This window comes from Apteryx rowi, unplaced genomic scaffold (genome assembly GCF_003343035.1).
Source record: "Apteryx rowi isolate R43461 unplaced genomic scaffold, aptRow1 scaffold_3, whole genome shotgun sequence".
NCBI classification, from domain to species: Eukaryota; Metazoa; Chordata; class Aves; order Apterygiformes; family Apterygidae; genus Apteryx; species Apteryx rowi.
Genome location: NW_020449418.1, coordinates 8,328,210 through 8,338,914, shown reverse-complemented (window position 1 = coordinate 8,338,914; position 10,705 = coordinate 8,328,210). Strand labels below are relative to the sequence as shown.

Sequence of the window (10,705 nt, the reverse complement as noted above, 5' to 3'; positions counted from 1 at the left end):
GCCCCACATGCAGGAGCGGCGTGCGGGACACGAGGCCAGGCGCTGCGGGACAGCGGGGAGGGGACGGACCGCGCGAGGAGCCGGCCGTGCGCGGCAGCCCACCRCACACGGACTGGGAGCCACCGCGCGGTGAGCGGGCTGCGAGGAGCCCAGCTCTCACTATAAATACATCAGCGGGGTAAATGCCAGGGAGGAGAAGAGCTATTTCAGCTAAAAGACAACGTTAGCACAGGAATGACTGGGGATAAATTACCCATGAATACATTTAGGGTGGAAATTAGACCCTCAGAGCAGGCAGGTCCCAGCACAGCCCCTCTGGAGAGCCGGCGGTGCCAGGCGCGCCCCAGGGTCGGCTCAGCGGCGGGGGCATCCCGCAGCGCGCTGCCAGCGGCAGCACGGGCCGGCCTCTCGTGCCGGATGTGCAGGAGCAAGGCGGGCGGCGGGGCTGGCCCGTGCCGGGGTGCCAGGCCGGGGCCGGCGAGGAGCGGTGCGCAGGGCGGCCCCTCTGCCTACGGCAATGCGAACACCGGCCGAGCTGCTCCCTGGCGTCCTGCTGCCTCCTCCCCGGCCTGAGCCCGGGGTGACAGATGAGCCACCCGGCGCAGGGACAGGGTGGCCCCGCAGCACGCAGGGTGCCCCGCTGCTGGCTGCAAGGGGGCCGGCTCAGTGCATCCCGGCGGCACGGCAGGGAGGGCCGGGGAGAGCCGGGTCTCCTCCGCCCCGGCGGTGGGAAAGGGGGCCCGGGCGTGCGAGGCTGCGCTGCCGGCGGCCCCCGCGCTGCGGGCGACGAGCCCCCCTCCTGCGCGGCCCTCGGCGGAGCGCGCAGGCTCCCTTCCCCCCGCCGCCGTGTCGCGCGGCCGCCTCGGCTCGCCTCGCTCTAATTTCCTGTGCATTGTCCCTGCTGCCGCCGCCGCCGCCGGTCCCCGCGCAGCGCAGCGCTGCGCCACGCAGCCGGCCCCGCGCCCCGGCCCGGCCCCGCTCCCTCGCCGCCCTGCTTCGCGTCCTCAGCTCGCTGCATTAACGCTTGCCCGCCTGCTGCAGCCGCTTGCAGAGACCCTCACCCTGCGCCCCACCGTGCCCCCYGACGCGTGCTCCCAGCCAGGGCGCCGGCAGAGACTTGTGATGGAAAGGGCTGAGCCAGGCCAGCACGGGGCACGGGGCCCGAAGCAGGGCTGCTGCTTGCAGCCGCCACAGTTGCTGGCTGCCCTCACTCCCCCAGAGAAATGCCCCAGCCTGTCAGGTCCCCGGGGGCTCAGACAGCAGCACCTGGCAGACCCAAATGCATGCGATGCTGCGATGGAAAATCAAGCCCTGCCAGGCTCCTGCACAGGTGCAACAKGCAAGGTCGTGGCACAAGCATGCACGTGTGCCCCCATGCACGTGCAGCGTGTGTGTACCACAGAGGCATGGGATGCGAGTGCATYGGTGCGCACAAGTCCGCATGCACCTGCAGCGCTGCATGCATCTGCGTGTGCCGAGCGGTGTGTGTAGCCATGCCCAGCATGCGTGCATGCGTATGTGCACCCGCGTTTATGCAGGTGCGTACGCCACGTGTGCTGGCGCGGCTGCAGACGTGCGTGCATTTGCAGATGGGCGTGCAGGCGCTCAGGGCCAGGGCTGTGCCCCGGCACGGTAACAAGCTGGGTTTGCAGGCCCTGGGGAGCCGGGGAGCCCAGCACCATTCACAGTCTCGGCATGCTCCAGCTGGCTTCCTGCCTGTGTTTGTTTTCTGTACCTACCGGTCGCAGGGAGGGTGTTGGGAGCCAGGTTGCAGTTTGTGCTAATAATTACTAGGGCGGTTACTAAATCTGGGGTGAGAAATCCCGCCGCGATGCTAACGCCTCAGCGGGACCTCAGGCCTCGGGGGGGTCGCTTGCACCAAGCRCACACGTGTGCAAGGTTGCAGCCAGGCACCGGGGCCGCCAGCGGGCACYGTGCACCCCACCCGGGGGTGTCCCGGGCTCAGCGCCAGCGCACGAGGACACGGGAGCACACGCTGCGCACGTGTGTGTGTGGTCCCGCAGGCCTCCAGCCCCRGTGGGTTGTGCAGCACCGTGGCTGCAAGCATGCACAGCAGCAGTGGGTCCTGCCCCCCGGCACGGCCCCMCGGCGGGTTCCCTGTGCCACAGGCACCGTCGCGCCCGCCACGGGGGCAGCGAGACTTTCCCTGCACCAGGCAGCCATGCACCCAGCCCCGTGCTGAGGCAGGCACCCCAGGAGAGGGGGTTCATCAGAAATGAAATCGGGGGTACTTGATGGCCACGTGGAAGCACCGCCCTGAGAGATGATCGCTGGGACTAGAGAGCTCTCGAATCCGGCAGGGAGAGAAGAAGGAGCAACGGGCAGAAGCTGTAACCAGACATGTTCGAATGAGAAAAATAAGGATTTTAGCAGGGCGGGTGATTAGCCACTCGAGCCAGCCCAGAGCGGCACRGGCTCCTACAGCTCCCGCTGTCTCCCGGTGTGAGCGGCGGCCGCAGCCCYGGCTCCATGCACGGAGCAGCCTGGTGCCCTGCCAGGACTGTCCCAATACCTGCATCCCGGGACACGCGGAGGGCTCTGGGCCCGGCCCCGCGGTGGTGCGYRTGGGGGAGATGCGTCRGGGAAGGCAAGCGTGCAGGCTAAACTCGATCTTGCCTCAGGCACCCCCGGCTGCAAGGTTTGGGGCAAGGAGATGAGCCTTCCTCGCAGTGCCAAGTGCCGTTCCCGGTGGTCCCTGCGGGTGGATGCTGGCAGCAGTGCCCAGCCCCTGCCCAGCACCCATGGGTGGGCACKGCCGTGCTGTGCTGGCTGGGGGGATGCTGCTCCTCGCTCCCGCGCCGGCCTCCCTCCTTTCTTCCCTGCTCCGCGCTCGGTGCCCTCTGCATCCATCCAGCTCCCGCCTGCATCGCTCCCTAACGCCGCCGCTCTGGCTCCCGGGGAAGCAGCAATTCACAGCCAGATGGGCCTCGCCGGCCCGGAGTCCCGGCTCCCCGGAGACCCCGTGACTTTTTGCCCCGGCGGGTTTTGTGCCGAATTTCACGCAGCCCTGGCCAGGGGCGCCGGGGGGGCCTGCCCTGGGGCGGCTCCGGCTCCGCGGGAGGGCCGGAGGCCATCCACCACCACCCCAGACAGGCCCTGCTGCCTCGTGAAGGTTACAAGCCGCGCTCTTGAAATATGCCTCGGCAGGTTCCCCCCGTAATATTTTGGCTCCGTATCGATCGGCGCTGCCTGGCCGTGCTTCCACTGCAATTTCGGGTAGTAAATCAGCGCGGCGCAGCCCCACCTCCCTGCTCTCCATTGGCAGCCGGAGCCCCCCGTCCCCCGCTCATTGGCCCTCTCGCGGGCACCAAGCTTYACATAAAGGACCGCTCGCTCGGCTGGGCTTGCCTAAAGCCGGGGAGAACCGGAGCCGGAGCCGGCGAGAGCGGGCCGAGCGCTCGGCGGGGCGCGTCGAGGCGAGCGGCTGCGGGATGCACTCCCGCCGGCGCGGGGGCGCCCGGCAGCCCCCCTGGCCCGTGAGTAGGGAGCGCGCTGGCCTCCCTCGCCGGCCGCCAGCCGGCCCCGCCAACTTTCCCGGGGACTTTTGGGCGGCGCGGGAACTCGGGAGGCGCGCGGCCGCGGGGCGCGGGGGACGCGGGGAGCCCGGCGCGGGGCGCGGGTGGAGAAGAGGACGCGGGCGCTGGGGAGGGGGGGCGCCAGGCTCAGGGCGATGGAGCCGCGGTTTGGGGGCTGCCGTGGGGCACCGGGGGGGAGCGGTGAGCAGAGGGAGGGGGAGATGGGGCAGCTGCACTTGGTTGTTTCCAAGCCCGAAGCGGGCCGGGGGCTGCCCGGAGAGGGGCTGCCAGCGCGTCCCCCTGTGCCTGCCCGTGCGGGGAAGGGCGGCAGGGGCGCTGGGGGCGCCGGGGGCGGGCGGCCGCGGCGGAGCCCCCCAAGGACCCGGCGTCCCTTTGGGCTGCGCTCGGAGGCTAAGGTGACTGCTCGTCTCCACACTGCATTAGCAGCTGCTGGCTGAGCCCCAGCGTGCCGGGGCCGGCTCCGAGGAGCCCTGCGCGGGCCGGAGCTGCGCAGGCCGCGGCCACCGACGGCAGCTGGGGCTCCGCGACGGGACGCGCCGCCTGGGCCGGGGGCTGCGAGGGGGTCCAGGCGGGAGCGGCACTCGCCCCGCCGTCGCCGGAGCCCACGGCAGCGGCGGCAGCAGCGTGCGGCCAGGGCAGGCGTGACCCTGCGGCTCGTGGGCTTCGGCACTGCAGGGTCCGGGCCGGTTCGGGCCCGTGGAGGGGGCACAGCCGCACCCCACGGCGCAGCCCCACTGCTGCGGGAGAGGGGCCGCGGGCCTGCGCGACGCCTCTCACCCCCCAGCAGTCCTCTGCCCCGGCTGCTCTGCGATGGCAGTGGGGGCACAGCACAYGGTGTCACTGGGGCACTTGAGGTGCGATGTCATGGGGCGATATGTGGTCACTGCTGCGYGGTGACGTGTGATGTCGGAGCGGCGCCCAGGGGTCACCGCAGCCCGGTGTGGGTGGTTGCTGCAGCGGTGGAGCGCGGCGCCGCTGGGGCACGCGGCCGCGTTGCGGGGGCGTGCGGGATGGGGTGGCCGCAAGACCCTGCTCGCCGGGGGGCCGTGCGGACAGCGCGGGTGCCCTGTGCCGCCCGCTCGCCCGGAGCGGGGAGCAGGGCAGGGTGGCCGCTGGCATCCCTCCATCTGCCGTCCCGGGGACCCAGGGGAAGGGACGGTGACCTTGCCACCGGGTGCCGTGCCGGGACAGGGCTGAGCTCCGCCGTGGGCTGTGCACGCGGGACCCCAGGGCCTCAAGCCCTAGGTGGGGTCTCCTGCCGGCTCCTTGGTGCTATCCGCAGCACCCTGGGAGAGCCGTGGGGCCTTTCCCGTCCACGGCACGAAGCCCGGGCCTCCCTCCTCCCTTCCCAAAATGGCCTGGCTCCGGGCCGCACAGAACCCCCCCGCGTGGCACCATGCACCGGATCCGCAAGGAAAGGCCTTTTGTCTCCAATCAGGAACATTGTTTCCTCCTGGAAAGGCTCCATCCAGCTTGGAGGATTTCAGCTGCAGCTGGATGGGCTGGGGGGGCACCTGGGGAACGGGCCAACCTGTGGGGAGCCGGAGATGGAGGGGGTGGCAGGGCAGGGAGAGCCCGGCCGGCTGCCCGGGAAGAGCCACCCGGTGCCCAGCGGTGGCCGGGTGCGAGGGGAGGCAGAGGGGGACGTGCGGTGCTCTGCGAAGGGCTCCCGGGCTGCGTGGGCCGGGGCAGGGGGCTCCCACGGCCACCCCACCCTGCGTGTCCGGCCCTTCACGCGTGGGCAGCTCTGAGCCCAGCGCGGTGCCGCAAGGCGGGGGGACAGTGACAGCCCCCTCCACTGTGCTCTGCCCCACGCCGGGGAGCGACATCCAGGGCCTGTCCCGGCTTCATGCTCCCTCGTGAAGCCCTGTCCCCATCACGCCTGCTCGGATGGGGCACCTCCGCCAGGGAAAGACCCAGCCTCGGGCCCCTCCAGAGCCACTCCAGCGGGGACGGCAGAGCCGTCGGCACAGCGCCTGAAGTTTGGCCGGGGGTGGTAGCGAGGGCAGGCTGGGGAGGGACGGCTGGCGGGGTCGGGGCAGCAGGTAGTAGAGCTGGGGGGACACATCCATCCTTGCAGGYGGCCCCAGGGAGCGGACGGGGCTGGGGAAGGAAGCGGAGCCGGGACGGGGCTGTGGGACGCAGGGCTCTGGGCTGCCCGGGGCTGGGCCAGCAGGGCTCAGATCCCCCTTTAGCTCCGCAGCCGGAGGATGACGGTGGTCCAGCCCAGCTGTGCGTGTTAGGCGGGCATGAAAGCGCTCCGGTGAGCCGCTCAGTGGTGGTGGTGGGGATGCCGGCTGTGCAACGAGCCCTTCAGCCCCTTCCCCTCCGCGGGGGCGGCAGCAGCAGCCTGCTCCCTCCTGAGCCCAGCGGGTGCACCAGGATCTAACCCACCAGGCATCCTCCCTTCTCCGCTCCAGGGATGCCTGGCATCCAGTGGCTGCCACTGCTCCCTTTGCTCCCTGGCAGGGTCCCGTGGCACTGGCACAGGCTGGCAGAGGGGGCTCCAACCCCTGCCCGCCCACGGGGCCGGGGGCTATTCCTGCATTGGGGGGGATGGCACGGCCAGGAGCACCCAAGGACCAGTGTCCCCTGCCCAGGGCAGGCCGGGCTCCCCAGCAACCCCCCCAGGGGTGCGAGAGCAGGACCTGCTGCTTTTGCTCCCGCCTGGAGCCTGGCACAGGGGTTTGAGCCCACGGCCCGGAGAGGCTCAGCTCGGCGCTGGGCTTTTCTCCTCCGGAGGGGACTCCCCGGTGTGCAGCGAGGGGCGGCTGTCCTGAGTGCCACCTCGCTCATCACCCGTGCTACAGCCAGGTCAGAGCCAGCTCCAAAACCTCCGCAGCCTTGCCAGCAGTGCTGGCAGGCTCCGTCCTCCGCAGTCCGGGTTAATTGAGCCTCTCCTCCCAGTCTCTTGCTCCTCCGAACATCTCCTTCCCCTCGCCTCCCTTCCCCGGCCACATCCGCGTGCAGACACCTTCCCGGGCAGCCTGGGAGGAGCCCACACCAAGAGCCCCAGGGAGAGGCAGCGTCGGAAGGGCAGGGAAGGCAAGGCACGTCGGAGTACCTTGGCCACGCATCCCCTGTCCTTCCTGTGGCCTTTCCCAGCTCCAGAGGACTGGTCTACCAGGAGATGGGGTCACCAGCCAGGCAGATACCTGGCTCCTCTGGCCCTGCTGAGACCAAGGGCAGTGATTGCCACCGCGATTTGCCAGGACCTTGGGTGGCCCACGCTCCCTCAGGGCAGAGCAAGCTGCGGTGCACCGGGCTGCATCAGCCCCCCGCCACCCCTCTGGGCTCCTGGTGAGGGGTGGCTCAGCCCCAGCTGCAGCCCCAGCCAGGCCCTGTTCCCCGGCATGATGGCCATCCTGCTGCCCCAGGGTGCTCCCAGCCCGGGGTATGGTCCTGTCCTGGGCCAGAGCCAGCTGGGAAGGTCCATGCACAGGGATTCTGAGGGCTGTGGCAGTGCTGAAGCGTTTTGGGGCTGCAGGAGTGGGGGCTGACCGGTGGCACAGGCTGGGATGGGTGACAAGGGGCGGAAAGATCCCTTTCCATGTGCAAGGGAGTGAGGACGCCTGGGCATCTTGGAGCGGCGGAGCAGGGAGGTGTCCAGGCTTCGGGTCCCTGCGCGCCCATGAAGCTGGAGCCGTCTCCTCCCGGAGCTGAGGGTGCGGGTCTCTTCCAGGTGCCCAGGATGCTGGCGCTGTGCCTGGCGTCCCTGGCCTGCCTCGCCGAGGGCTCCCAGCGCAGCGAGCCCATGTTCGCGGCCGTCACCCACCGCCTCCTCCCGCCCGACTACGACAGCAACCCCACGCAGCTCAACTACGGCGTGGCCGTCACCGACCTCGACGCTGACGGCAACTTCGAGATCGTGGTGGCCGGGTGAGTACGGGCAGCCAGCACGTGGTGCCTCGGTGGCAGCGGCATGTGGGGCGCCTGCGAGACGCTGCCCCCGGCGCCCAGCAAGGCGCAGGCCCCCCCGCAGCCCCGCGCTGCTGCCGCTTCTCCTCCCGGCTGCGGTTCCCCATGTCCCAGGGCTCACAGCCCTGCTGGCAGAGCTTTCCTCCTTCCCCTGCAAATCCCCACGCTCGCTCAAACTTGCCAGTTCCTCAGGCTGTTTTGTTTTTGAGGCAAGCCTTCGGGAAGGGAGGCCACGGATTTGGGCTCTGCAGGGTGGCAGTGTCTCAGGGCAGCTGCAGGAGCCCTTTCGCGGGGTCGCTGTTGGGTGGTGGATGCACTCGGTGCCTGGCTGTGGCATTGCCCATCACTGGGCTCCCGCTGCAGAGCCCTGCCCAGGGTCTGGCTGGGACCCCTAACACCCCCATCCCCTGCCCCATCCCCTCTGCCTGCCCCCCGGGACGTCGCCGGGGTCGCTGCCAGCCTGGAGCCCGCACGGAGCCAGGACTGGGTCCCCTCGCCCGAGCCTGGCCGGCGCCGGCAGCCCCGTGCTGCAGGGTGGTGGCAGCTGCCCCGCGGCCAGGGCCACCCCGCAGTGCAGAGCCAGCGTGTCCCCGAGCCGGCTCGGCTCTGCTGACAGGACTCAGTGCTCTCCTGCGATTCGGTTAATTGGCTGGAGGTTTTTTATAGCCCTTTATTGGTGTGATGGCTCGGAAGGGCTGACAGGAGACAGCGAGGCAGGGAGCCGCACGCTCCTGCTTCCCCAGCCCTCCGCCAGYGCCGCGGAGCAGGGCTGGACACAGAGCAGCTGCTGCCCTGCGGCTCCAGCCTCTGCCAYGGCTGGGGATGGCAGGAAGGGGCGCACGGGCCCTGCGTGCGTGTGTCTGTGCACGGCTCACAGCACGGGTGCTCGCGCTCGAGGGAGGCTTGCACACACTCGTGCCCGTTTGCACCCGGAGGAGGGTGCACACCTGTGCGTGTGCAAGTGCTCACCTCCACGCGTGTCCCTGCGCCTGTCCCCACGCAGGCTGCCCTGGGCACTGCGCCCGCACCGTCCCCTGCCCCGCGCAGAGCCCATCACAGGGGAGCTGCAGCGGCCGAGGTGGCTGCAAACAGGCAGCCGGCGGGGGGACAGCGGTGGCAGTGGCCAGCGGGCCGAGACCTGCGAGCATCGCCCTGGGGCAGCGCCAGCTGCRTCTTGTGCGCCTGTCGCCRGCRAAGGAGCACCTGGCTGCGGTCGCAYGGCCTCGCCGAGCGGAGGACGGCTCTCCCTCGTTAGCGTGGCGTGTGACGCCCGGGGGGCTGCCTGGAGGGCAGCATGAGCACGGCCACATGCCATGGCCCCACGCTGCGTGGGATTTGCCAGGGGACGTGACCTGTGTCCAAAGGGGGCTGCCGGAGCGAGGGCTGCYGGCTTGGCAAGGGGCATGGGATCCRACCCRGAGAGAGCYGAGCCCAGGGAGCCGGGGAGGYGCCTGGGCTGCTGCTCTCAGGCGGGATGAGCCGAGCAACGTCTGCAGCCGGCAGCGGTTTTGCAAGCAGCTGCAGTGACGGTGGTGTAACTTATCGGCGCACAGGGCAGGAACGCCGTGGGGCCCAGCACACGGAGTGGATTTGCCTTGTGCACTGCCTTCGCCAGCCCTGCTCAAGGGCTTCATGCAGGAACTGCGCCCTGAGCCTGGCCCTGGCGCTGCTCCCGGCTGCTGTGGCCTGGGGTGGCTGCGGGACACCCTGCACGGGGGAGCAGCTCTGGGGCGGGTGCATTAGTCCCGTTCGGGTGCAGTGCTTGCCCGGTGCTCACGCCGTCGCCCCGCAGGTACAACGGCCCCAACCTGGTGCTGAAGTACGACAAGGCCCGGGGGCGGCTGGTGAACGTGGCGCAGGACGAGCGCGGCTCCCCTTACTACGCGCTGCGGGACCGCCAGGGCAACGCCATCGGCGTGGCGGCCTGCGACATCGACGGCGACGGCCGCGAGGAGATCTACTTCCTCAACACCAACAACGCCTTCTCCGGTGAGCGCCGCGCCGTGCCGCTCCGCGCTGCGGGAGCCCCGGCGGCGCGGGGGGGGGCTCTCCGGCGCACGGCTGCCCGTGACCTTCGGCGCGTGAGGGATGCGTGCGGGCTGGAGTTAATTTCCCACTTGAGTGGCTCCATTGATTGATGGCAGCGCGGGCGGGACGCCGAGCCCGGCCAGCCGCTGAGTCAGCGCTTCCCGCGCCCTCCCCGCAGCGCCCCGAGCGAGCGGGACGGCGGCGGCAGCAGCTTGAACCGGGGCCCACGGCACCCGCGAGCCCATGGCCATGCCACAGCTCCCACTGGCCGAGTGGCCGCCGGAGGGGCCGGTGCAGCGCCAGCCCCGGGGCAGGGATGAGGAGCAGGCATGCGGGGTCTCCGGGACTCCCCTCTCTCCTGAATTCCCACCAGCTCCCACAGCCTCCATCCAGCCATTTCCTGGTGCAAGCCTGGGAGGGGACCGGCATCCCCCCAGCCCAGGGCCAGACATCCCCGGAGCCCCCTGGGCCGTGCTGAGCAGCCCGGCCCCTCTCTGCCCCGCGTCCCTGTCCCAGCGGCCCGACCTCCACACGGCAGATCCGTCTTCCTGACACTCCTAATTACCCGGGCTGGCRGTGGCTGCCGGCGCGCCCATCCCTAAATCAGGCCCTGCCATCGGTGCTGTCACGGGCAGCGCGGCTCGCTGCCGGTGCCTGGCACCCCATCGATTTTGCCGTCCCGGGGATGATGTACGGGGCTGCGCCCCGCTGGGGCACATTTTACCTTAATGAGTTGGTTCTTCTGCGCGTCTCCCGCCGGTCCTTACGGGTCACGGAGGCTCCCAGGGCCCTGCCGCGCTGCCCCGGCGCTGGAGCCRGCGGGGAGGATGGAGCGAGGGGGAAAGGCGCCCCTTCCCCATCCTCCCTTCGCCGCTGGGCACCCCGGCACCGCTCCCCTCCTCCGGCACCTCGGGAGCAAGCTGAGGGCCAGCGTCCCGGGGGCCCATCCGAGCGGGGGGGCAGGCCCCCGCCGACCCCCGCTCTCCCCCAGGCATGGCCACCTACACGGACAAGCTCTTCAAGCTCCGCAACGGGCGCTGGGAGGACATCCTGAGCGACGAGGTGAACCGGGACGTGGCGAGCCGCTTCGCCGGGCGCTCGGTGGCCTGCGTGGACAGGACGGTGAGCTGGGGGCACCGCCGCCCGCTCCCCCCGGGACACCCGGCCTGGGGGCAGCGCCGCCCGCTCGCCCCCGGGAGCTG

General features: G+C 70.8%; 1 protein-coding gene across 2 annotated transcripts in view; it reads left to right on the top strand.

Moving 5' to 3' along the window:
- Window positions 1-3,452: 3,452 nt before the first annotated feature.
- The window catches only part of CRTAC1 (cartilage acidic protein 1), a 12,222-nt gene continuing 4,969 nt past the window's right edge, over window positions 3,453-10,705 (top strand). Inside the window, exons 1-4 of one of the 2 annotated variants that reach the window (XM_026069751.1) lie at window positions 3,453-3,497; window positions 7,240-7,436; window positions 9,268-9,464; window positions 10,495-10,625. In XM_026069751.1, coding sequence (XP_025925536.1) covers window positions 3,453-3,497; window positions 7,240-7,436; window positions 9,268-9,464; window positions 10,495-10,625 — 570 coding nt within the window. Of the gene's footprint in view, window positions 3,570-7,239; window positions 7,437-9,267; window positions 9,465-10,494; window positions 10,626-10,705 lie in introns of both variants that reach the window. The other variant, XM_026069752.1, reaches the window with a different exon arrangement.